We start from the raw sequence: 27,724 nt of genomic DNA on the forward strand, positions 1-27,724 counted from the left end.
CATCCTGACCACAGGGAGGGGGGGAGGGGGCAGAGCAACCGGCTTTCCCTGCTGCTGAGCTGATGTCTTTAAAAACCGCACGTAAACTTCACTTTCGACCTGTGGAATTCTACATTTGACAAATTACGCACATGCCAATCAGGATACTAATCAAGGTGTTGTCCAAATAGAAAATATCAATCATTATTTCATTAATGTTAACCTACTATTTTCCATCCAGAAATACGCCTAAAACAACTTGTTGCCGATTTAAGCAGGACGCTCAAATGCGATCCCGTCATTCCCACCGGCCCCTGAAGGCAACACATGACCGAGCCTGAGCTCAGCTCAGCACAGAGACAGGGAGAGAGACTGGGATCGCGAGAGGGAAGGAAGGACAGGGACAAACTAAACAGGTGGTCTGGAAACACTCTCAGCACAATGTCGACCGGCGGGGAGAAGCGGAAAGACCCCTAGTCGTCGCCTCCTCGGTTAGGGAGTACCGAACAAACAAAAAACCCCATGCTCCGTTTTTGCCTCCACACGGATTTCTCCTCACCCTCCTGCTCTTGGTTTGACGCCGAATCTTGGCGAGATCTCGGATACTAAACCATGAAAGTCACGGTGTGTTTTGGCAGGACGCGGGTGGTGGTTCCGTGCGGGGACGGGAACATTAAGGTCCACGCGCTCATCCAGCAGGCTGTCATGAGATATAAGAAGGCTATCGCTAAGGTAAGTGGCGGCTACTTTGTTTCCTCGCGGCTTTTGTTTTTCTGGAAACACTGTTGCGACGTGCGGGCGCTCTGCGTGCGCACTCAATATGGCGCAAACTTGGAACAAACGCACAGAGCAGGGATAGAGGTGCCACTTTCCGCTCTCTTGCGCCTGTTTCTGCACAGTTTGTCCACTTCACGAGCACCCGGGGCGCTGCGTGCGCCCATTATTCACCGTGTGTCGCTACTTTGAACGCGAGGCTCACCGCCATTGTGGTGCTTGTGTTTGTAAACCCACAAATCTTCCTCCGGGACTCGAACTGGCCACCGAACCCAAAGGAGCGGTCTGCGTTCGCGTAGCAGCACAAAACACGGCTTCCTAACACGTTTCTGCACAAACACACGCGTGTGGACATAACCCAGTTGTAAGACCTGACTTCATGCCTCCAGAAGTTGCCAGCAGAGATTAGCCTACTAGCAAGTTAGCCAGCGGGCTGCAGGAGCAGCTTTGCAGTCTGGGGCGTTTCGGCTTCATGCACGGCAGCCTAGTTAGCAACAGGACAGTCCCGGCAGCTTAGCCCACAGTCTGTTCATGTGTTTATGAGGGGGAAACATGAAAAATGCTTCTTTTTCCAACTTTTACTGAGCTCATGGTGGCCTGGGGCTCATCAGGGGTGTCTACAGACAACTGATTGGATAGTCCTGGGTAGTAAGTGATGCTTCAAATACAAAAAGGAGGAATAGCAAGAACACAGGCACATTTATGAAAACTAGACCACATGCACAATAATCAATAATTAAGAAGCAGCCTTCAGCTGCAGGGTAGTCTGGCCCTGCAGGATAGGGAGGGAAAATGCAGTCTGAAGGAAGGAGGCATGGACCTGATGCATTACAGAGCCTAAAGAAAACCTGTAGCAGCACATTGGTTGTTCCTTGATGTAAAAAGACAGTAAATGTAGCTCAGTCATAGACTTAAATTGTTTAAAAAATTAACCAAGTTTTGTTTTTTAACACGCAGCTCGTGGGGGCTCATCGGTAGTGAATGCTTCGATCCTCCATGTGCTAAGTTTAATGCCGTTAGTGGCCCAGAATTCGTGCACTATGCCCCTCTGCTTTTAATAAGTCAGCGTGAGCAGACAGGAGAGTGCAGGGGAACATGTGAGAGCCTATAATAGCAAACTTTCTCCATTATTTTTATGACGAACACACAAACTCCTAATAACTTGGGACACTCATGCAGTTGTCACTTTTGGTTTTGCCTTGCTGTAACGGATGCTCAGTGACACTTCACATTTACGGTTAAAACACACTGTTCACTTCATTTTCACTAGGTTGTTATTGACTTTTTCCCTTTTGAGTTTAATCCCGCAGTGGACAAAAACCTACAAAAAAGTATTGTTATAAGATTTCAAATATTCCCGCTGATATAAATGTCCCACGCTTACAAACTGGAAGATTGTAACTCAAATCCATTACATATTAGCATATTTGTAGATGTTGACTTGCACATGATGTGACAGTCTGTTCCATGGTAGATGTCCTAGGTCCGGGGATGGATGATCTTGCGTTTTACGTTGCAATTTCCTGCGAATTCAGGATGGGTTCCTATTTTTTTTGAATGTGTCCTAAGACAACAGTCAGATGCCCATATGAACACCTACAAGAGGCCTCAGGTGCTGTAACCCTTACTGCGTTTCATCCTGTGCCGCCATCGGGAAGCTTATCCCTTATTAAAGCCCTTTCAGAGGCACTGATGTGGGCCAAAGCCACAGTTTTGTGTGTCACAACCTAAAATAAGGCTTACAACGTGTAGCTTTTAATAAAGAATTTCCTTTTCCCTCGACTATATTTCATTGTTGAGTAGAAAGAGAGTTAACTTTGAACTAAATACTGCAGCTTTGGAAGAGCTCCACTCAATGAAGCTAATTTGTAAGACTTTTTATTATGTTTCTGCACAGATGGAGCATTGTGGATTGGGTCCCTCATCACTTGCCATACAGTCTTTCGCCTGAAAGACCTGTATTAATAGCAACATTTAGTTTTACAGCAAGTTGCTTCTTTGAGAAACCATTTAGAAGTCAAATACTCAGATGTATATTAGCACTGGTGACAAAGAGTCAGACATTGTTTCGTTTTTGAGCACATCCACTGAAAAGCTCAGATACTGAAACAACAGTTTTTTGGGATTATTATCATAATTTAGCAGTTGTCAGTGAAGCCCGTATGACTGTGCTCCTCATGAACTTCTCAACCACAACAGGACAAACTTCACCTCCATTTCATCAACTCACATCTGCATTTATTGCTCCAGCCCCACCCAGCCTATACATTTCATCTGACCTGGGCCGGCCATTTATGTTTCTTGTCAAGTGGAAGGGTCAGGAAGCCTTTCTGGATGTTGTGTTGAAGATCGCATCTATTTAATTTTTTCTGGTCAGCCTTAGTCCTTAATAATAAGAGGCCCAAGTTTAGTTTGGGTGTTTTCTCCTGCTTTAGTGTTTGTATGGACCTTCTTGTGACTTCCCCTGTCATTAGAGAGGAATGTTTCCCGCAGAAGAGAAAAAGCACTCCACTTCTGAGCCCCGTAAGCAATCTCATAACTGTGGAATTAGAAAGAAGAGGACACCAGAGAGAGAGAGAGAGTGAGTGTTCAGATACTGTTTGTGTAGAAACTTGAGAGGGAATAATTTGCGAGCTTCAGAGTCTCCGATTATTTTGAAAAGTGTCAAGATTATCCTCTGCTGCCCTTTTTTCCTTGCACAGACTACAGGCTGCAATCTCACCAATGCTCACCCATTTGCCTAAGTGTGGCAAGGTTTTCAATTGTCATCTGTAAATGGGAAAACGCTCTGTTGATTTGATTCTCCACTGGCATGGCAGAAGATGCATAGGCCTTGGTTTGTAAGGCTCTGCAGCATCCTGGGGGTGAACCAGGTGTGTGGACTGTCATGTTCACACCAGCACGTGGCAGGTTTCCATTCACAGTTTCGCACTGCTGGAGTTTCCCCTGGAGAAGTCTGGCCTTTTGTGTGCATACTTGACCGCTGAGGCAGACAGACTGAACTTGACTCTGGCCGGATAGACAATAGGAGCCGGTGTCGGTTGAAGGATGTGGTTGAAAATAGTCTTATAGTGTTGTTATTTTCTACACATGTATAAGTCTGTGATGGCTGCAGCTAAGAATAATCTCCATAATTATATTCTGATAACTTGGCAGCAAGTTCTTGCATTTTTGTACATGACTTGCAAAAAACAATTTCTTTCCTAGTTAATGGGTGTGCTTTTCTAAGGAAACTGTCCTTTTTTTTTTTTTTTTTTTTTTTTTTTTTTAAGTAAAGTATTGGTTAATAACGGGAAAATAAAAGTCTTTATTGTGGATTGATCTCAATAGTGAATCAAATTTGAGCAGTGCTGACTCAAATCTGTCAGTGTTTTTTGATCAGTTCTGATGCAAGATATTACACAACTTATTAGACAAATCGTTGGTTAGTTTTTAATTAGTGTGCAGTGGCCTTTGATTGCAGAGATGCACAGTCCTGCATGCTGTGGGAATTGACTGCTGCTAATACAGTCATGTTCTAGAAGAATAACGGAAATGTACCACATCTTCAAAGGCAAAGCTCCAACTTTTGAAGTTGATCCCCTTTTATTCAAACGAGCCACATAAACATATGCATGAAAGGGACTTTATAGTCAGTATGATAATGAGGGTGGGTTATATGCCCAAGAGGGCTAAAAATGTCAGGACCTTAGTGGGAGTAGTTGTTCAAACTTATAACATTAAGTGTGCTTTATTCACACTGGCTCATATTCACCTCTAGCCTCACTCCTCTGTTATAAAGTTAATCTGTTGTTTCTTATCTTGGTACATACCTGTTTTGTTGTGAACATAAAAATGGGGAAACTGTAAAAATTAATTTAGAAAGAAGACAACATAATTTGCTCAGACACGAAGTAAAATTTTGTTATGGCTTTGACTAATCATGCATTTAACTCAACATGGAACCATCGCGTAGCCTGCGTTGATTTGTAACGTCAGAAATTAATGCTACCTGAGATGCCATTCTGTGAATGAACAGTGAGGCAGGGGTCAAACGGTCTCAGCAGCAGCTTAAAATAACCTCAACAATGGTGGGAAGTTTGCGGAAAATTTGTTGTTTGTCCACAACTACCTGTGTCCATATAATTGCTCTTTATGTTGCCATTCTATCTGTTGTGGTCTTAACATTTAACCACTTGCACTGTTGACATGGCTTCTGTTATGTAGAAATACCAACCCTACTCACATAGTTATCGACGTTAGACTGTGGTTGCTACAGCCAAGCGTGGAACATAACGGCTTGTATGGAGCTTCTTTAGAAAATGTCTTTAGCTTAAATAGCCCATAAGGAATTGTGTTGCATCTTCCTGGTCACAATTCGGGGGCCTGGCTGCTCAGTGCTAGAGAGTTGGGTTGGGAGGTGGAAGACAGCAGGTTTGAAACCCACCCCACCAGGTGTGGCCATAGGCCAGTCACTGAGGGCCACCTTGGTGCCAGTCCCGAGCCCGGATAAAAAGGGTAAAAGTGGGAGGGTTGCAACAGTAGAGGGCATCCGGTGTGTAAATGCCACATTCCGCTGTGGTGACCCCTGAAGGGACAAGCCGAAAGCCGTTGATCTTGCCGGTCACAAATCGCCCAAGCCTTGGCTTGTTTTGTTTGCTTTAGCCGTGCAAAGGTTCTAATTAATAAAGACACAGCACTGTGTTGCTGTGCTGATCAGCACAATCTAGTATCTATCAAACCGAAGTATTTGAACCATTTAAAATGAGCTTGAAAACCACTTCTATCAATTAGCTAGCCTGGCACGACCAGAAGTATTAAGTTCATAGATACATTTTTACAAATTTGTGGTAATTTCCCTTTTGTGATATTCATTTTACCGGGAGCGTAGGTGCGGTTGATCTACCTCACATCAAGTCATAAGCCCTGAATAATTTAGCAATTCATCTGTGTGATCCTCATGTCACCACCTAGTCATTCCTGCTTCCAAAATATGCACAGTGCAGGATTAAAAGCTCCACCGATGATCCCTGGGCGGCTGACTTTGCCCTTGACCAAAATACTGTGAAAAACAAAAAGTCGTGACCTGGCACAGCGTTTAATTTTCTAAAGGAGGCGGTTAAAGACACGCTGCAATTAATTGAAGAAAACTAGCCATGCGAGTATTTCTGGCTTTTAAAAAAAATAATGATTGTGACACCTCATATTCCCCTTACTTTCAAATCGCGTTAGTGTTAAAATTTTAAAAACGTATCACATCAAACTGGAACAATGACTGCAGTCAAAAGCTGTAAAGAATAAATATTCCATGTGACTGGTAATTATTTGTAATGTTGCCAATTGATGAAGCTTGCATTACCAGCTTTCCTGCAGTGATTCATTGCTGTGCATTTTGCATTGATTTTTTTTTTTTTTTTTTTTTTTTTTTTTATTTGGAAAGATGCCGCCTCACTGTTGGGAACTTGCATAAGTGAGCTGTCATCCTTATCAGTGCTTGACATCATGATGTTAATGTGATGATGAAAAACACGACTTTCGTCATTTGCCAGCCGGTTTTCCCGGGAGCAGAGCGAACATGGCTTGGATTCAGCAGTAGAACAAAGCAGATGTTTGGGCCTGTTAATGCAGAAGGGAGAGGGAGGTGTGAAGCAGGAGGCTGTAAAGTGCTGAATGCAGAGTTCTCAGGTGGTGCGAGCTGCAGTGTTCTCCCTTTTAGAATTTGAGCTCATGCTGTAAGAGGTAACAGCTGAATATGAAGACATTTCTTAGCTCTTAAGTGTTACGGAATGTAAGAACCAAAACCTCAACACCTTGACAGACGATGAAACAATATTCCTGCAAGTGTTACTCCAAACCTGCCATATTTAATGAGTAATTGTGCTTTGTGTAAGTCGTGTCCTCCTACAGATGGTTGAAATAATATGTTAAACAGGTTTGACACGTGCATTGTTGAGACTTAAAGTGGATTGGACTTGGAGAATTGAACTAGCCTCGACTTACTCTCCAAAGGACAGAAGAGCACACAAGACAAAACTGTAAAGGTTTTCTTTAGTGCGAGACATTGCAAACTGAAGTCCTGACCGCAGCTGGGTTAATGGGAGCCCTGATCCTTATACGTAATGACGCAGAGAGCATAAGTGGTTTATATAGAGGGCTATGAAAATCAGTTACTTGCACCCTGGCATGGTTCCAGTGGGCTAAACGTTGACACCCTAACCATGTGCAACAAAGATGGCTACGTATGCCTGTGGACCCCCACCCAGCCAGGCCTAAAGATAAAGTAGCCCAGAACTTGACTGACAGCAGCCTATTTCTGGATGATGGATGCTTCAGAATTACCACCACTGCTTGAAGTTCTTTTGATGAGTGCCAATGTTTCGAGGTCAAGTACCCCCCCCCCCACACACACACACACATTTGTTCCAGCTGTAGCCGTCTTCCATAAACAGAGGAAACTCCTGAATGTAAACTAGTGCAGGGAAAAGGGTTATAAAAGGGTTTCATGAAATCTGTTCCGTTCTGCTCTGCTTTGTTTATCTTTGTCAACCAGGATTTTTAGCTGGGCAGCACAGATTATGATGGAGACTCTTACTGCGTCTTCTCAGACGGGTGGAAAACCAGGGTGTGATGCTGAGAGAGCTTGTGTGTTTCAGGAAGAATACAGTCACTGCAGCAGCCAAGCAATGTACTGTAAGATGATTTCACCCTAAATTGAGCCCTTTGAAATTAAGACTACAGTGTTTCACAAATAAACATCAGCTTCATTCACTGTTAAAAACACATGTGGCATGGACTGAAACTCACCAGTCCATGTTCTAGAAGTTACTGGCAATTTGAACGATGGCTTACAGAACAGTGTCATTACTTGTGTGGAGAACACTGCGTAGTATTCATCTTTGCGCTTTTTTTTTTTTTTTTTTTCGTTTTAAAACTCTGTTCAAATTGACTCGGCTTGCATTTACTCAGGAGTTCTGTGGTTTGAACCACGGTAACATTTAAATATTTGCAACTGATAGTTATACTAAGCTGGCCAAGTATAACTGGGTAGTCATCAACTTTCTCCCATAATAAACACGGAGGTTACAGAGCCCTGACATTGTCTCCAGTTGCAGAAAGGCGCAATGTTCTCTTTGGGCTTCTAGTCTTCTCTCTCTCTTTTTTTTTATGCCAGCAGTATTAGTTTGAGAAAGCTATTACCTTTTTGAATAGTCTTGTCTAACTAAGGAAAAATTCACAGGTCAGCCAGTAATTCAAACAGAATTAGTTAGACATTAGCTAAAATGGTGCTGCCTGTCTCTACAGCTCAATATTAATATACTTTGTGTAATGAAATGGCTGGAACTACAAATATAGTACTTTGCACATATTTTGTACACTACTCAACTAGACCTCAGTTTTCACATATATTACCAACCTAAGTTATCCTGTAGGAAATTGTTGTGCTGTACTCGAGCATGCACATTGCACACGACGCACAGATTGTAAAGCATAGATGATGATTGTGGTATCAGATGCAGTATAATTGTCCACAAGCAGCAGGGTAAAGGGAAGCCATTGAACTGTTTTGTTGCCACAGGGACAAATGATCTCTCAGCTGTGTGTGCAGATGTGGTGCACCATAGTGGTTTTCTTTTAGGCGTTTGAGTGGTGTCCTCCTCTGCATTTCTAATGGGGAAACACTGCATAGAACCTGTCACTGACCACCATGAAGTAGTAGAACATCTGTGGTAGAACACCTGAGCCTTCCTGTCCAGGGTCGCGGTGTTTCTTCTACATTCCAACCTGTTGTCAAGGTCGACTCCCAGGTCTTTGTAGTTCTCAACTACCGCAGTATTTGTCTCCAGTTTGCCGTTAAAAGGGGATATGGGAACCGTTTTCCTCCAGAGGTCCCTGTTTATGTGGTTGGTTGTATTTGAATGCCTCCTGGGTGTCTAGGCGTGCCCAACTGCTTGGAGGCCTAAGCATGGTCAGGTGGGGTATAGTCCTGTTAATGCATTGGGGTCCCACTGGAGGAGCTGGTTTGAAGAGCTGTTGCTTTGAAGAGGAACGTTTGCACTGCCTTGCTGAACCCGCTGCCACCGTGACCCGTGATAGTGAATCGATATTTAACAAAATTGCCATTCCATTAATCATCTGCCTGCTTACAGAAATGGCCAGTAAAACATTTGATTTACTGAAGTAAAGTGCATTTCCTATTTGCAGGTACATTGAAAAAGATGCTTAAACTCAAAGTGTTGGAATCTTACCCAAAGGATTTCAGTCATGTTTTATTTCCCGTTTTCCCTTAATTTGGCCATTAAATGACACAGCACGAAGTTGAGCCCTCCATCTGCCCTGCCCTGCCCCTCCCAGCTCACTCTGTGTGACTGGCCTTGTTCACAGGCCTGAGTGTCCCTTGTCCACCACGAAATGTCAAGGACTCAGTGTATGGAGCACAGGGAGAGGATTGTCTCTGTGGAATGTCAAGACACTAAACAAACAGCAGCAAAACTCAGATATACTGTATCCCTCAGTTCATTCTGAGGACTTGTATTCCTGCACAGCTGTTATTCTCTACTGTATCAGCAATACTGGACTAGATCTTTATTTCTGGCTCTTTGTTTAGTTGCTGGTTTATTACTTTCTTTCTCTAAAATTCCTGTGAGATTGTTCTTGCCAGACTCTTAAAATTTCATTTTATTTTCCCCCTCCCCTCATAACACAGGCGGTTGTTTTCAACCAGCTGCTAATTGCTGGCAGCTAAGTAAGAAGCCTTGTGTTCAGCGACGCAAAGAATAAAAAAAGCAGAGCTCAAATCACCAAGCGTGTTCGCCATGGAAACCCCAATGAATTTCAAAGGATGGAGCTCCTGTATTGGCATAGTTCAAATAGTGAAACCTACTGTGAGAAAAGGCCATGGCTTAGCTCGGACATGGAAAACCACATGCTGCTCAGAGGAATGAAGCGCCCACATTAGCATAACCCAAATGATTTAGGAGCGTAGATTAATGGTGTCTCTTGAAATTGAATTCAGTACTTAGGCTGATGAGGCTTTGTCTGCTAAATATAGGCCAGGCCAAGTGAGAGCTGTGCCTTTGACAGATGATTACTGGCCTTTGGGCAGAGCACAGGCACAAGGGTCTTGAACTTGGTTCTCTACTTGTGTGATATCTCTCAATGTCTGCTGCTTGGGTGTCTTGCTTGTGCCTGGTGTAGTTCAGAAGCAAATGCGCACACACACACAGAGGCAGTGAAATAATCAGAACCGAGAGGCTTCACAAACCTTAAACGTGTTCTAAAACGTGACCTGTACAGGAAGTTTAAATGGGATGTCATGTATGTACATAAAGTAATAATGTAGAACATGGCTCTATTTATTGTTGTCTTAAGGGTTAAGTGGAAGCAAATTTTAACAAACATCAAATTGTCTAACTTAGTCCAGTGTCCGCCGGAGGTTCCATTTTATGTATGACATACATGCAACTCAACAGGAAAATCTGCCATTTTAATGACAAGCTGATGATTCAGGCCTCGATGTATGTACGTCCTTCCTGTTGTGACACAGGCTGACAGACAGTCATTTGGGTTATGCTAATGTGGGTTTTTCCCTGTCACCGGCAGGTATTTGTGTAGATTTGGCATGTTGGAATCTTTGTTTGATTTTGTCCTTTGTGTCCTTGCTTTACCACTGCAGACGTGTTGAGTGGCAGATCCGGGCCAAAGCGAAGATATCAACTACTTACTTGACAACTTTCATTGTACATCCAGATGTTTAACATTTCATGTATTAACTAGAGCTGAGGGATATGGCCTTTAAATAATATTGCAATCTTTTTGGGCTATATCGTGATATACAATATATATCTGTATTATGAAACCACCTCTAAAGCATTTCCTAAAAGCTAGATTAGCTCCTGCTACAGTCTGCATTGAAACTTTTCTCATTTTATCAATTAATTATTTTTTTAAATACTTTTATCGTGCATTTGAAAAATGGGGGCTCACAACCAAGAAACTTAACAAAGCAATATTTATTCAATCTAGGCAAATATTAATAGCTTTGGAATGAAATAAAAATGTTAGAGTTTATCCCTATTTTGAAGTATCTAAGTAGATTTATGCCAGCTTCCAAATCTTGAGTTTAATTTAGATTTATTTCATTTGTTTTGAGTTTGATTTCCGTTCACCTTCTTAAAGTGACCTTCTTCTCCATGTTTCTGTAGCACAGGAGTTTTCAATCCATTGTGGCACTGGAATGACTAGAAGTTGTAATGAGTATGGCCAAAATTTCTAGGCATATACAGTATTTGATTTATTTATTTGTTTTTATTTCTTTCACCTCCATTCAAAGAAAAACGTTTTATATTTGCTTACATTTGATTATTTAGAAGCAATAATATAGAGGGAACTGAGTTTTAAAACGTGACATAAGCATATAGTGTTTCCCACAGTGAAACTGCATTACCACCTGTTGTAGCAGTCTCACTGTTTCCTCCATTTGTGTTTCCTCTTCCCTTTTTTTATTTTTTTCAAAGCATCACCCCAAAGCCTCTTTCTGGTTGACAGCAAGATGTTTCTGCAGACAGTGAGCTGGAGGACCAAAGCTCCCATTGAGTCCAGTATGCAGGACCTGGGGGTCAGCAGTTTGTGTTTACTGGATATACTGAACTCAGCATCTCATTTGAATACATGTTTAAAAAGTAAATCACCACTTGATTCAGCTGCATAGCAGATGAAAGGAAGTGCATCTGCAGGAAGGAACAGGAGAAACAAATCCCAGCGGTTAATGATCAATAATGTAGTGAACTGAAAGGCATTTAGGTAACTGTACAGTTTGTTTTGAGAAGATGGTAAGAAAGACAAGGGAACTGTATTGAAGCTGTACACATGCAAGAAGGTTATAAATGGAAACTGTACTCGTCTAGCTTTGCACCAGTGAGACAGTGGAGGAGGCCCCCCTAACTTGATAAAACTGGAAATGGTGGCAAATAAAACCAGCGGAAGAATAGCAGTGGTGCTTTTTTAAGGTGTAGGAGTCAAGTAATTGTTACTGTGGGAATCTTCAGCCAGTGAGGCTGATGCTACTTCATGTTTTGTCTGCTCAAATGTCTTTCTGCAACAAGGGCCGTGTGTTGCTTCCTTCACAGAATGTCACAGCACACGTAGTATAAAAAAAATCACTACAACATTGCTATGAACGTAAATTTTAGGATGTGATGTGGTCGATCATTAGCTTGTTCCCTGGCTGTGAGCACCAGTGATCAAAAGCTACTGAGCATTGGTGTGTACACAGTGCGATGCTGCAAGAATAATTGCTTTAAAATGCAGATGTTGTATTTGAATATTTGCATGAAGGTGTTGTTGCTTGTACAAACCTCTTCAGTTTGGTATGAACGAAAGATTAGAAAAAATTGCCTTTTGTGATGAACAGTGATGGATTCTGAATGTGTCTTGAATGCAGCTTTTCACAGTGTGACAGTTGAGGCAGAAAAAGGCCTTCGCTGGATAAAAAGCTTAGTGTGTGAATGAACTGTGTCAAGTTAGACCTGGGACTGCTGCCTCTTGTGACATGATCAGACAAGAGTGTGTGTGTGTGTGTGTGTGTGTGTTCAGCTCCTAACTTTGTCCTCTCACACACATGAATTAGGACACCAAACCCAACACGCCTGGCATTTCAAAGAGGGAGGCCATTTGTTGGAAACAACTGCCCCATTTAGACTATCTTGATCCATGAATTGCACCGTGTCCAGGATTTCTATGCATCTCTCTTTAGCTTGGACGTGATTACTCTCCTGTTGGACTGCTGGTAAATATATACATGCTGGGTAGATGTAAGCTAAGGGAGCTTAGGATAGTCCTGTCCTGTCCTTAGCTGAAAGAGAGGATGTCGCAAAATATGTGGTTTTATATTGCAAAACTGTCAGTGTTTCTCTTAGTGTTGACCATGAGGTCCCCCATAACTTTGAGGATTTATTCTTACTTGCCTAATCATAAGCAATTTTGACTCTCTGCAAAGCAAAAAATTGCCCACAAACCAAAATGCAATATAGGAAGTTGTCAATCTTTTCTGAGCTGTCTACATTTTGCCTCCACGAATGAAATGGAGCATTAGGAGCACAAACAATAAGTGGTTTCTACTCACATTTACTTTCTGTCATTGTGCAGCGATGATTAGCTTGTTCATCTGTGCTGCAGACCTCTGTTGCTGTCGTCCCAAAATGCCTCAGCCAGCTCCGACACACAGTACTTTTGCAAAGGGGTCTGAGAACACCAGTGGAAATGGGGGCAACTAGGAGCATTTAGAAGAATTTGAAAGCGGTGTGTTTGGCTGATGTTTCATAATTGTTTTGCCTAAACGGAGGTCGAGGAACATGCTAACCAACCACTATTGATAATTAGTCTTGGTGTCTGGTCATTTTCTTCATACTTCATACAATTGTTACCCTTTAGCTGTTGACCTGTGCAGCTGAAAGGGATTTTTAAGCATTTATGTTACTTGATTCGCATTTAAAGTGACTTCAGCTTCAAAGCCACACGCCCTACTTATTACCCAATTACATGCCCGCTGCAGTAGCCTGGTCTGCTGTGTCGCAACAGGAAAACCCTGAAGGCGCTCTGAGTTGATGCCTGTGCATCTCTGGACCTCAATCAAATGGCCACATTCCTTACTAACCCATTCGTGTGAGCTGCTGAACACTTAACCGTAGTCGTGGCCACTGAACCTATGGTTTTCACACGTTTTGCAGTTTAGATTTGGTTCTTTTGTCTGTCTTGTGTTCATCTCATGATCCAACAGTGAAATTTGTTTCTTGGAAAAAAGTGTGTGGTTAGATTCTCTTTTCCCCTTGGTTTAGAGCTTAGTCAAAGCTTCATGTCCAGGGAGGCTTGTGAAAGCCTGGCATGGAGACAGATGCTGCAAATACCTCTATCTTCACCATCCAGCTATGATGGATGGAAAAAGTCTTGCTCCTGCCAAAGATTGTGACAACTTGTGCCAGAGTCCAGCTGGTTCTCTATAAACAGCACATGAATTAGTGTCTCTTCTTTTTTTTTTTTTTTTTTTTTTTCTGCTCTCATTTTGTTTTGATTTACTCCCATTTCTTATTTTTAGAGAGGATTACTCAACCATTACAGAGAGGGGGCCTGGTTGAGAAGTGGCAAAGCATTGGGTTGGTATGCAGAAGACTACGAGTTCGAATCCCACTCCACCAGGTGTGGCCCCAGCCCCCAAGGGCGACCTTGGTGCCAGTCCCATGCCTGGGGGGGCAAAAAAGGGAAAGGGTTTCGGCAGGAAGTGCATCCAGCGTAATAACTCATGCCAAATCAACGTGCGGGACACGTTTCGCTGTGGTGACCCCTGCATGGACGACCTGAAAGCTGTTGATCTTTGTCTCAACCATTTCACATGTCAGATGAAGGCTACATTTCCCAATAAAGCACTGAGTTATTCACAGATCTTTGTTGGAAGGAATATGGAAGAAAGTGGGGGAAAAATCTGGCAAATTGGAGGATTTGGGGCAATATTAGTTAAAAATGTGCTGTGTTTAGTAACAGAGAAACACGTCACTCAGTGGAGCGGTGTGTCTGGCTGATGTGTACTTAATCGTTTTTGGACAACGGAGGTCTACAGCACAGGCAAATGCAGACTTGGCTACACGACAATGGAGGGAATTCATAGGTGGGTTTAGTGTCTGTATGAGAGTTGCTGATAATGTAATTCATTTAGAAAATGACCAAAGTTACCCTTTAAGAGCCTAAAGCCAGAAAGTGTATTTGTTGACGAACGTTCTAAAACGGCTTTAATGCTTCATGTATGTGGTCTACGTTAGAGACTAATCACTTTCTGATTGTGTTGGCTGTTTTGACTCCTTGTTTAAAAAAGAGAGAGTCTTCTGCTCTCTTGTGTATCCATGTTTGCTGTCTCACAGAACCAGGCTGTGTCCTGACCCCTGTGGTTTATCCTCTTACATCACAGCGCTGGAACTCGCACAGGGTATGAGTGCAGTGGTGCTTGTGCTCATAGATGGATTTCAATTTCTGTAAAGAAAAGGAGGACAGCTGCTCTGTTGAAAACATGTTTTGGAAATCTTCATCAAGGGGGGATCCTTAATGAATTCTGTAAAGACCCGTGTTCCAACCACTCCTGTCTGTCTGTCTTCTGTTGCTGTAATTAACACCTCCCACCCCCCCAGTTCATCACTAGACTCTGGAGGAAAAAATGTCTCCCTGTTTCCCTTCTGCCTACACCCATCTCTGCATCCCAGCTTTACTTCCCTGGCCAGCTTTACACTAAAGTTGTCAGTAACCCACCCCCCAACAAATGAAAGCGTTCAATAAGCCATTAAATGGTTAAAAAAAAAAAGTCTTCTGCACAAATGCTGTGCTTTCTGGCACTAAAGACGCATCCATTTTGTCCAATTTAATTGTAACCTCAAATGTTCTGGAAGAACTAGTAATGCAGTTTTGATTATTACAACACAGAACAGATGACTAAGAACGTAGGAGTACAGTGTCTTGCATGTGAACACGTGGCTGTTAAAGCACACGCAGCAGCTGTTGTTAGCATCTAGCATGCAGGATAACCACACTCCTGCCCTGCTGCCCCGCACATGGACACAAGCACACTCTCTCCCCCTTTTATGTCTCTCCATCTCCTGTGCAATAAACTTTGAAAGGGGGTTGTTAGACCTAGCTGTCAGAGTTGTCTGTGAAGCGCGTCCAAAATTACACAACAGTGTCTGTAAGCCATCCATGACTGTACTGTATTGTGTTTTCTGCCTGTCGGGGCCTGTATGTCCCATTTTCTGTCTGTACAGGCCTCTGCAGTCCCCATAGATTTTAACTCCTGGGTCCACACACACCACACCTTGACTTTGCAGTTCTGCTCAAACCACAAACACTCTGCAACTGCACTCGTGCACATTTGTTGGTGTTAATGTGATCGTACATGCTGTAATTAGCTAAATCACAAGCTAAACTGCGGGATGTGTGATTGCACCTGCATCTCGACATTTTTAAAGCAGTCGCTTTGTGTGGGTCCACCAGCTGCTGTGACATGTGGGGGCCCGCATGCTCAGCATCCAGCAGAGTCAGTTAATGATGTAATCCGCGAGTGATGCTGCAGATCCACTTTGGTTGGCTTACTGTAGTTTGAACCAAAGAAAATCCAGTGCACGTTGTTGTACTGACTGATCATTTTGCAGATAGTTTTTGTTGTTTTCCATACAATCAGTGATACAGTTTTAATGTGCTTCTATCGCCACAGCCAAACATTAACAAAGGGTGATTGAAGACTTAGACTTTAAAATATATTATTGGCCAAACACTGGACATGGAATTAAAGGACATTTACAGGCTTGTCTTCAGGAAAAAATTCTTTTTTTACTCTTTTGGTTACTTTGCATTCACTTGTTCAAAGGAAGAAGATAGATGATGCTTCATATTGCAATTAATTTTAAAAACTAAAACGTTGTACTTTTTCCTAAGAACACTGGCAAAATTTGGGTAATTCTTTGAATTGTTTTTAAAGTGTCATAAATTCAAAGCAAGTTATATTCGGGCACTGGTGGAAAAGTTAAGAGAAGTGAGTAAGTAGGACGAGTAAAAAAGCAGCACTTCCCTCGTCGCCCTGAATAAATAAATTAAATAAGTTAAAAGCATTGATACACCCCTCCCCCATTTTTGGGTGATCTATAAAATGATTTAAACTACACATCTGGTCGACAAAGGCAGAGAAGGGCAGTTGGTATAAATGTTATTATTGAAAATAATGGAGTTGTAGTGTCAGGAAAAGTGTGTAACACACAGCCTCACAGGAGAGAACCCCTCTGGCACCCTGCGCCTCTCAGTGGAGTAGGGGGCTTTTGTTTTTCCAATTAGGTTTTTTCACCAGGCCTCCTTAATTTTGCCTTTTACGTTTTGCTGAGCTGTAATGTGATACAGTCCAGGTGATTGGCAGTTATTCCTCAGCACTATCAAGCGGACACATGTTGCTGGCAGACCGAGCACCGTGAGAGTCCATGTTTAACAAAATAATCCCATGCACCACTGTCTGCCTATTACCAACTGTTCCTACCACTTCATGCACCCGCAAATCCTCTTGTACAACATCCCCCAATCCCTCAGATAACACCGGGCTTCGTAAGTGGACCAGGAGGGGGTTCGTGCGTGCGTCCTTTTTATTCAGAGACCGGTGACATTTGGAGGTTAGGTGTCACCAGATGCTCTAATAGGACATATATTTTGATGTGACTCACATCCTGAAAGCCTCCTTTTCATGTGGGAGGGAGAATGGCAGAGGTGTGTGCGGCCCGGGTTGCGACATGTTCGGATCTGATGGAATCTAATGCCAAATGACAACAGTTCCATTAGGAAAAGCTTTGTTTGAAATGGGTTTAGTGTGTATTTGTATAGAAAGGCTCCAATGGCTGCAGAGGTGTTTGCAGCCTGTGTGCTTCAACCTGCAGTTGGTTTTTCTATATATGTCACATTAAGGGACTTTTTCTAGTTTTATCAGACATTCAGAGCAATGCAAACAGTTTTAATGGCTTTTGTAGAGTCTGAGAATGTGCTCAGTTCACATCTAACTTCCTAATGCACAACATGTTGCAACTCAAAGGTAATAAAATGCGTGGAAAATGGAATAAAAGTGTCGTGATTTAAATCTGGCAATGTTGCATTATTACAATACGGCGTTGCCTCAAAATGTGTGACCGCATCAGTGAGTATAGCAGTAATGTGGGAGAGTAGACCTAAAATTAGTAGTTGTTGTTTTTCCTTCTTTTTTCCTTAGTTGACACATGGAGCTGTTTTTCCATTGTAATAATGATGCACATTGATGATCTTGGATTTGTTTTTGTGTGATTTACCGTCATAGTTGAGGGCTTCTGTATTTAACTCCATTATGCAGGGCTAATACACACAGTGGAGTATTTATTGACATGCAAATAGGGTTTTGACACTTTTACCCAAGGCTGCTTGTGATTGGAAAAACTGGTTTAGCTTCAGTGTCCTGTTATTTATTGCTGCTGCTTAGTAGGAAAATCTACGTTTATTGAACATTTGTGTCGGTCGCTCTCTCGCTATTTTTGCAAGCTTTGCTCTCATTTGTTTCATCGGTTCCTCATCTTATGCATTGAGTCATATTTTTGAATTTGTCATCACATATCTGGTTTTCCAGGTTTTTGGCTAACCGGCACCGTACACCTCCCTCTACCTTCCACCTATCACCTCCACGCTCCAGCACTACAGACGACCGTATCCTCCTCGCAGTCCCAGTTCGGTTCTCCAACTGGCAGAGGCGAGAACTCCTAGTGAAGTCTAGTCTGGTTTGTGTTTGTCACCCAAAGACGACAGCCTGGGAAGTGTCACCGACGAAGCTTTTGTCGGCTGACCTTCTATCAGTGCTGGTCAGAACAAAGCCGAGTCTGAGGCTGCATTTGCAGAGATTAAGAGGTTGGAGTCTTGGTCCAGGATCCACTAGTCGGTGTTTCTGAACTCATGGCTTCAGCTGTGCTGTTAGTATCTCCTGCACAGCTTGTGGATCCGAGCCAAAAAGCATGACTTTGAACAAATGTTTTAGTCTCTAACCATTTCTATTATCAGTGCACATTTTAAAATGTGTTTGGTTAAGCATTTAAGCTACAAAATGCACATTAACACGTTTATAATTTTTCTTGCATCTGTGTAACATACATTTACATGAAATGTGTGTGTATAAGAACAATAAATCGGTGTCTGACACTAGTTCTTTAAAGGAGCTGGGTGTTGTGTGTAAGACTTCCACCTGACAGGAAATTCTCATGTTGCTTTCTGCCAGAAACTAGATGAGAGCAACCGCAAGATTGTCTCCTGATAGCAGTCAATTTTTTGTGCCATAAGTAGTGCTTCCAGTGACAGTGTTGTGTAACACGATACGACTCTGACCGCAGTCCAATACAATCGACAATAGAATCCAGATGCTCACTCGTATCTGGTTAAATCTGTAAATGGGGCTGATTCCATTGAAAGGAGTTGAGGGCCAGGAACAGAAATTTCCAGTGACCTGACTTGCAAATGTTTGTCCAACTGCAGAATTTTCTGGCCAGTCACCTTGTGAAAAAGGTGAGTGTCTTTAATCTGCAGGATGAACGTGATTTGAAGCCAATGCACAAATCCCGGAAATCTAGAAATTATTAGCAGACAGACTGAAAATTATATTTGTTCCCTAATTTCTTTAAGATTCCTTGGCTATGTTTTTTATTTTTGCAGTCTCAACTAGAACTAAATTGGTTGATTTACTGAAAATGAAAAAGCAACTTTCAGCTTCAGGACCAGAACTACTCCTCCAAAATAATCCTCATTCCTCACTGGGTAGAGTTTCTTGTTGTTGTGCCTGACTGTCAATCAGCAGTGACTGCATGGAAACCTGATACACACTGTGTAAAGTAAGAGAACAGGTTATTGTGTTGCAGTGTGTGTCTCAGGTCTCTGGTCATGAACTGGAGTGGAGTTACACACACACACACACACACACACACACACACACACACACACACACACACACACACACACACACACAAATGCAAGTGTGCAGTTTCTTTGCAGCGTTGCATACTCAGCTGCTTGCTGCAGGACAGGACACTCAGTGAAGTGTGTGTAGTTTAAGAAATAAGATGTGAATCCATCACAGTTTTTTTTTTTTTTTTTTGTCAGAGCCAGTAAAGAGCCCTGATATGTTTGAACGTGACTTTTTGGCACTTTGCATTATCTGTTATCAGTTTGTGTGTTGTGGTACTGCAGAAATCTGCTTTTCCGCACTCTTCCACATCTTCCTATGCACTTACATCATTTAAAAAAAAAAAAAATCTTCCTTTCTGCTCTTTCTTGTACTTGCATCTCGCGAACTGTGAACACTTTTCTGATAGGACTTTGCTTTGATGTTTTCTCCTTGACATACATTGTTGCTGCCTTGTACCTCACTTGTAAGTCGCTTTGGATAAAAGCGTCTGCTAAATGACTAAATGTAAATGCTTTGGACTGCTCACTTCTGTTGTGTATTCAGCTGTATCTTCAGTCAGGTTTCCAAATAAACTTGTTTGCTCAGTAGGAAGGTCCTGAGCTGAGCTACAGAATTGGGATTGTGTCTGATCCAGACTTTTTTTTTTTTCCCTTCCCAGTTTCATTACATGTCCAGAATGCCAGCAGTTGAATAGTGCCATGTTTGACCAGTGGAACAGCACTGTATGACTATGAAAGAGTGTTCGAGCAACTGGAAAAAAGTTCTGCATTCTGTTGTTCTGTGGAATGAAACTTTTGCAGAACCTGGCTGTTCAGACTGCGGTGCCTCCTGCCACAGGCCAGCAGAGAGGACGGTCCTTGATTGGGTCTGAGGGTGCGAGACAGCCAGCGTTTATTGCCTTTTGCTCTGCCACAAAGAATCCGTGACAACAAAGTCTACGTTGTTTTCGTAGATGCACTACATCCGTAAAGGGGGAAAAACCTCTAATTTAATTTCTTGAGACGCTTCTTAAGTATCAAACGATCTGAAAATGTCCTCATTTCCCTTCTGACCCCAGCTGCTGCTTCTGTTCTAACCTCAGCATTTATTTTTACTGATCTGTGAATGCATTTGATTTGTTAAGAAAAAAAAAAGAAATTCTGAAATTACCTGAAGGAACCAGAATTCAGCCACTGATTCAGCCTTCAATTGCGAAGTCTTCTTGTTTTCATGATGTGTTTGAACTTTAAGTAGTTTGAGCCGAAGAGACATTGTCTGAACTTGTCTGTTATAACATAGTCGTTATACACACCATATATGGGACCGTACAAAAAATAAGCAGAAATTCAGTCTGCTTACCTAAATCAGAGTGAGTTCACTGCATAATGTATACAAATGACTATACAAATGTTATTGTTACATTATAAATTGCATTATGAAATTTATAAATTTGTATTATGTAAACAGCGAGCTGGTGTAACTTGTATTAACTTGCATCAAGGTTGTGATTTGGGCGTTCCTACTAATTACTAGTTACCTTTGCCTCAAACTCTCCTCGAAAACAAATAGAAGTTGAACTGAATTTGTGACAATCTGTGAAATGCCATGGAAGCAAACAGGGCTTTTTCACCGCGTCCATTCTAATTTCAGAGTGAGACTTTCCGACACTATCCAGGCTTGATCTGGAGAGGGTGCATGTGTGAATGCAAACGCCCGACCCCGTTGTCCCTAACGTTACTCGGATTCTAGCCATCTCCCTAGTGCAAATACCGTATTATCTTCAACCAGCTCATTTGTGAATAGAGGAGGTAATACTCCGGAGATTCACCATGAGTTTGTGTCTGAAACGGGCTCAAGTTACTTTCGGTGCAACACAAAACATCTTGCCAGGTGGAAGAGGGTTGTCCAACTCTTTCTGTCTGTTATTTGATGTCCATTTGCAGTTCTGTCACACATGTGACTGATTCATCTGTATTCTGATTCATCATTACTAGTCTTATCACCAACATGCCTGCGATGCTCTTGCATTGTTGTCACTGTCCTGCTCTGAAGGCAACTTTTGGTCATGTTTGCAAAAGTGGGTCTGCAGTGGCTGTTTAAATGTCTGAAGCTGAACTTCAGACGACTGCTTCTTTAAGCACCTGAGCCAGTTGCCTCTTTTGTAGTTGATCTTGTGTTTTTTTTTTTTTTCATGGCTTTGATTCTGTTAATTCCTTATAATCACTTCATTTCCAAATCTTAGTTTTTCTTTAAAGTGCAAATGATGGGATAAGTGTTTAGTCAGATTTCTTTCTTCTCCCATGCCCACTTTTAATCTCCATGCCAGGACGTTTGCATGTCACACATGGAAAACAACAAATACTCATTTGGAAATGTCTGATAGTATTGAGAGTCAGACACTGATATAAACCATATTGATAGATCAGTCCATGGGCTCTGTTGTGGTTTTGCAGCTTCCAGGTTAATCAGCTATTGATGCTTTCTCTGCTATTCTTTCTCTGCTCGTCTGTTGAAAAGTTTTTTTTCTTTTTTTGTGTAAATGCTGCTTTACTTTGTGCCCTCTGTTGGGTTCTTATAAACTGAAGAACTCGTGGACTGTTGCCAGAATTTGCTCTTAAGTTTGCCTTTCTTTAAGTTTCTGGATCCCTTTTTTTCCACTTGGACTTGATGCACTCTTGTTTGAGGATTAAAGGATGTCGGGTCAGGGGCAACTGTTGGCGTAACTGGCGACACCACTTCAAGTTTAATGTCCACATTTTCTGACCATTTAAAAGAACCCAGCATTGACAGTAATCTCCTACATTCTGCTTTCCTCTGGTCGGCCTTTGTGTTCTCAAACAGGCTTTAAGATCAAGCAAGAATCAGGGTCTGGTTATTTTAAAAAAAAAAAAACTTTTTTTTTTTTTTTTGTAAATGTTTTTTTGTTTATCGTCAGGTCTAGGTTTTTACGAAAGTTCAATTTAGTCTGATGTCAGAAAGCAAAGTCTTCTCATTCAGCTTCCACTGCATATATAGCAGTATAATAAATACACAGCATGTGGACTGTGTCACAGGACAGTTGGTGAAAACTATTCTGTAATGTCCCGATACATTGAAAAGCTCTTGTTCAGTCCGGTTCAATTAAATTCTGGTTTGTTCTCCTTCTTCCTTGGGTTAGTTTGGGCAGGCCTGTGTGGGGACCAAACCACCCCACAGAGACTGTTTACTGGATGTGGTCTCAGTCCCAAACGATCTCTGGAGGTATTTCTTCGTGGTAAGGATGCCATCTGACCTTTTGAGTCGGCCCAAAACCACAGTTGTAAACAAATTGTGTAGTTGTTCCATGTTGCAGAACTTTTTATTTCTACTACTTTCCTGTTTCCACCAAAAGTCTATTTAACCAAAACAGTTTTCACAATCCGAATTTTTGGTTCGCTCAGATTTTTCTTTTGTGTGAATGGAAACAGAATTCAAGAGAAAATAGACCAAGTTTTTAAACCTATAGTTTTGAAACCCCCCTAAATGGTACTATTGCTCTAACAAGATTAAAACAAGCACTGGGAAGTATCTGCTTTTGGCTGTGAGCATGAGTCACAGGTGCTTTGGAATGATGCACTGGGCCCTCTGCCTTACAGTAAGCTTAATGGAATGAAAATGACAACTGCTTTGATGTGAAGGCCGTCATTATTGAACATTAGTTAGGTGGTTAAATTCTTCTGCCCAGCGGAAGTTCCAAACATAGCACAAATATCTCAGCACGGCATTCATGCCTCACTTAAAATAACCACAGACTGCTTTTGTTCTTAGCTTTTATTAAGAAGCTGTGTATTTTTTTTTTTCTCTCTCCACTATCCACTCACCCCAACCTGTAAAGGCAGATGGCTCCACCCTGAGGTGGAGGTAAAGTAAGTGCTTTATTTGTCATTATCAAGGTGTACCACGAAATTTCGAATGATGGGTTAGTCCTGAGTCTCTGCGACTGAGCATGTCTCCACTAGGGGCTCACCCGACCTGGGCCCTAACACACGTTTGACACAGCACCCAGAGGAAATCTTCTCAGACACGAGGAGAACATGCAAACTCTACACAGAAAGGCCCTGTCCAGTCAGGGGATTGAACCCGGGACCTTCTAGCTGTGAGGAAAGAGTGCTAACCATTTTTAAAGGTAACAAGGTTTCTTCCGTTAAAGGGAGTTTTCAAGGAAGATTCACTGGGTTTTCTCTCTTTATCTTTATAGTCTTGACTTTATCACATAAAATTCCTTGAGATGACTTTGTTGTGAATTGGCCCAGTATAAAGTTGAATTGAGTAAAATAAGCTGCTCAGATTCAGGTTTCCTCTACTTTCTGTCCTCTCATCTCTTTCTCACTGCTGTTTGAGAAAACAAGTGCTGCAAGTTCATTGATTAGTAGCATCAACCAGTTAATGTACAAACTGTGTGAAGGTCCTAGTGCTGCTGCCCTGGAAGACAATGTGTCACACTGTTGATGCTAAATGCGTCTGGCGTTTTGATTTGTAGCCCATCTTAGATTTTTGCCATCCCAGCTGCCGTGTTGTAGAAATTTAAATATGCTTTTGTATATCTGCAGAATGCCATTGGTTTTTCTCCAGTCCAGATACATTTTGAATCTCATATGTTACTGGGGAAAAACTGTAATCGAATCCAGTTTTAAGTCTAATATTCACGGAGACAGAAGGTCTTTGTGGAACAACGTGGGAAAAAGTCAACCCAACAGCATGACTCAGTTAGTAGGTGAAACTTCAGGTTGTCTTCCTTACCTCCGTCCTCTATCCCTCCTTTCCTTCTCTCAGGGCGCCTTGGGCGGTTGGTTCTTTTCACTCCACAGAAGGTGGAATTTAAAGACGCGAGGCTGCCTGCCGCCTGATTGTTTCATAATTCATTGCGTTAATCAGGCTACAGGCTGTAATCTGCTTTTGTCCCGATGTTGGATCCTCTCTTCTTTTGCATTTTGCATAGCTTGACTTTTTATTTATTTATTTATTTATTTTTTCGATTCCGCTCTTTAAATGACTAATTTATGTGACGAGGAGCTCTCCACTCCCACCACTCAATGCAAACTGTTTTCTCACGCTGATGCAGCAATAAAGATGGTCTTGTTTGGTGCATTTAAAGCCTAAAGTCTGCTCATGATGTTTACTCGTAGTTAGTGTAATTTCAGCTAATTTTAGAGCGTAGTATGTGAAACGTAGTGTGTGTGTGTGTGTGTGCGCCTGATTTTATCGTACTTGAGTCTTTTTTTTTTTTTATTTTTGAATGGCCACATTGTTCCGTGCATGGAGCGTTGCCATTGAGGTGTTTTGCCTTTTGCCAGTGTTTCCTCTGGTTGCTGTCTGAGTTTTCTGTCTCCAATTTCTAAATGTCTGAGAGCAGGGCTGCAACACTAGTACAGCTAAATGCAAGGACACTGGTGAAACATGGATAAAGTTGGTGGTAAAAGGAGTAGACTCGTGTTGCAGTGGATCCCATTGTAATTGGATTGTAATTATAATTTTTGCTTTTGTTGCTTTGTGCCTCGCTTGTAAGCTGCTTTGAATAAAAATGTACAGTATTACTGAATGTAAACACTAATGCACATTTTGGAGAGAAAGGTGTAAGACATAGATAAAAGATGCATAGTTTAATTTCGCCATTTAAAAAAGCTTATAATAGAATGTAATACAAATACGTTGGTCAAACTGGACTTTGAAAGAAATATTTGTAGGAGACAGCTGTTTGTGAGAGAGCGAGAATGGGTGAATGATAAGCACATTGAAAAGCGCTTGGGATAAAAATGCTATTTACCAGTTTACCATTTAAATCTGATGCATTCATTATAATTTTAATGTGCAATCTAACGGTAAGCGTTGTTGAATTGTAGAGGCCTTTTTGCACATACCAAGATGTTTTTACCACTAACATTATCCTTATACAAATATTGTTTTGTCCTTTCGGCTTATCATGTACGTTCAGGGTCACCACAGTGGGTCATTTTGTCCGTGTTGATTTGGCAAAGTTAATGGTTTTATTTTTGTTGTAGTGGGACAATAATTACTTGTAGTGTATAGCTGTGTTTTTTGGCACCTAACTACTTTGACATACTTTCAGCGACAAACCACGTTTAAACTTCCAAACGTTTTAAAGCTGAAGAAATGTTACGTAGGGACGTGATGTTGACACCCCTCGTGAAGTCGCTGAACATCACTGCCATCAGTCCAATAAAGGGCGACTTCTTCAAGTTTTAACTTGCTTTCTGTGCCTTTATGTTAGGGTGTAAACTTTCCTCTGAATTTCCAGATGACATCACCTGGAGGAGTTTTTCATTATTAGTTCAGATGATGTCATCTGGAGGAGCTCTGGAAAATCTGAAGTGAAGGTTCCTCCAAGTGATGTCATCCAAAGAAGTAGTGAGATATTTTAATGTAGACAAATCTGAGGAAAGAAAATGGCATGTGTTTATATGTGCGGCTCAATTTACGACCAAAAGTTCAACACCAGTGAAGCAGATGGAAGAAAAATGTAGAGCAGGCAGAAGGACGTCTTAGCAGAGCAGAGTGCACTAAAGACATTTTAATTTGGTGTCTGGAGCTTCATTTTTTATAGTTTGTTATAATTATCTGTAAAAGCGAACAGTTTTGGATTCAGGCCAAGACTCAGACTCACTAGGATTGAAACCCCCTCACCCCTTCCCGTTATACAGATGGAATATTTATAACTTTAGACCGTAGCCTTTGCCCTGCACAGCACAGCAGGAAGGGGCAGTTGTTGATTCTGCTGAGGGCAAAAGTCAAGCAGTGAGTCTGGCAGCAGTCAAGAGCCTAGAATTCCACTCGGTGCTTGCATGTGCACGAATGTTTGGCAGTGGAGAGAGAGCCACACAGCCCAGAGGATGCGAACAGCGACGCAGATGATGAATAACCATATGCAAATCTAGCATGATAACCCTTTATGCTGTCACATTGTTTCTTTGATGGACAGTCACACGGACACGTCCGTCATTGCACAAAAATCTGTCTGTGGTTGTTTTGCGACGCGGTCGTTACACTTCAATGAAAGGGTTTTTAGTTGCTGGTGCCAACCTTGAGCCCCGAGCGAAGGTCACGTGCAGCACGTAGCCTCGCACACGTCCAGAACTCAGGTGAGAGATTACTAGAGGAAGATTATTATGGCTGTTCTGTGATTTGAAGAAGGTCACAAAAGGAACATTCACATGCACAATAGCACATTGCTCAAAAGGGTTAATTTGGAAGACTGTGACATACTTACATACATAACCATCTTCACATGCTTGCTCACTGAAATACAGGACTGTTTTAGCCCCAGGCGTCTAGGCTGCAGCCCACCTACACACACACAAACACAAACACACACACACACCGTTTTTACCCAAGGGATTAAACGGTAAACCACAAGATCGTGAAAATGGCACAAAGTTGAATTTGATGTTTTGATTGATTGGTTCTAAAAGACAATCTCGCTTTGATTTGCAGCTGTAAATGATGCAAATATATATATTAATTTGACCTATTTTTTTTTTTAGGTCCCTCTTTTTAGGTTGTATAAAACTTAAAATTCGCCATTGTTGTGGGACAGACCTGAAAACCTCTCCAAATTAAATTGTGGCTGATTTTAAAAAGATGATAACCAGCAGATATCACACTCCAGTGACAGTGACCATACTGTATGTTCTTAATCTGTTTGTCATTAGCTTTTCCTGCTGTGAGGATAAAGTGTGTATTAGCACAATTGTATTTGGTTGCTTTTTTTTTTTAAACCCATCACAAGATAAGTGTCACGCGTCTTAATTTCAACAGCTTCCACTATCTCATTTTCTTAATGTGACTTCTTCCATCTGGCCCTGGTTTTACACACATAATCCTAAATCTACAATCACTTAATTATTCTTTCACATCTGATTGTTTGATGCCTGTTTAATCCAAACACATTGAGAGGACAGATTAAAGAAGCCTGCAGCAAAATGCTGGAAGCACTTCGGAGGGAACCAAACAGCGTCACGTAAAACTTGCAAATTAAGAGTTAAACGAGGCACATTTTGATCTGCTGTTAGGATTAAAGGGAGCTGGGAAGATGGGCAAGCAAGTCCCGGAGAGGATTCACTGCAATGTCCTTGAATATCAAGCAAATCGTAATGTGAGTCAGTTAAAGTTTTATAAGGACAAAAAAAAAAATGGAACTATGAATGTGAGGCAGTTAGTGGTGAGAGATGGATTCAGAAGAGTATAAAAGTGCAGGAGACTTTTCTTTAGCAGTCCTACATCACATTATGTCCAAATGAATTGTAGGAAATAAAAAAACGTCATTGTGTGTTGACGCTTGTGAATCATCGGAACGGATTTGGCGAAGCAGAAACCGAACGTCTTTTTGGCACAAAGAAGGACGAGGCCGCATTTCTGTGCAATTGGAGCCTAAATGATAGCAGAAAGCTGAAAACTGTGTCCAGACAGAACAAAAGGAGATTTTGGACTTGGCCAGGTCTCTGCGTATGCAGTGACCCAGTATGTGACCTTTCAGACTAAACTCACTGCTCACCAGAAGTC

General features: G+C 41.8%; 1 protein-coding gene across 16 annotated transcripts in view; it reads left to right on the forward strand.

Annotated features, from left to right (window-relative positions):
* Positions 1-301: 301 nt before the first annotated feature.
* The window catches only part of pard3ab (par-3 family cell polarity regulator alpha, b), a 206,147-nt gene continuing 178,724 nt past the window's right edge, over positions 302-27,724 (forward strand). For 10 of the 16 annotated variants that reach the window (XR_010916451.1, XM_067528697.1, XM_067528700.1 and 7 more), the window contains exon 1: positions 303-711. Coding sequence is in view for 14 of the 16 variants with exons in the window: in XM_067528697.1 (XP_067384798.1) it covers positions 592-711 (120 nt within the window). In the remaining 2 variants the exon portion in view is untranslated. Of the gene's footprint in view, positions 712-27,724 lie in introns of all 16 variants that reach the window. The other 6 variants (XR_010916452.1, XM_067528707.1, XM_067528708.1 and 3 more) reach the window with 2 other exon arrangements.

This window comes from Channa argus, chromosome 14, assembly GCF_033026475.1.
Source record: "Channa argus isolate prfri chromosome 14, Channa argus male v1.0, whole genome shotgun sequence".
In the NCBI taxonomy this organism is placed as follows: Eukaryota; Metazoa; Chordata; class Actinopteri; order Anabantiformes; family Channidae; genus Channa; species Channa argus.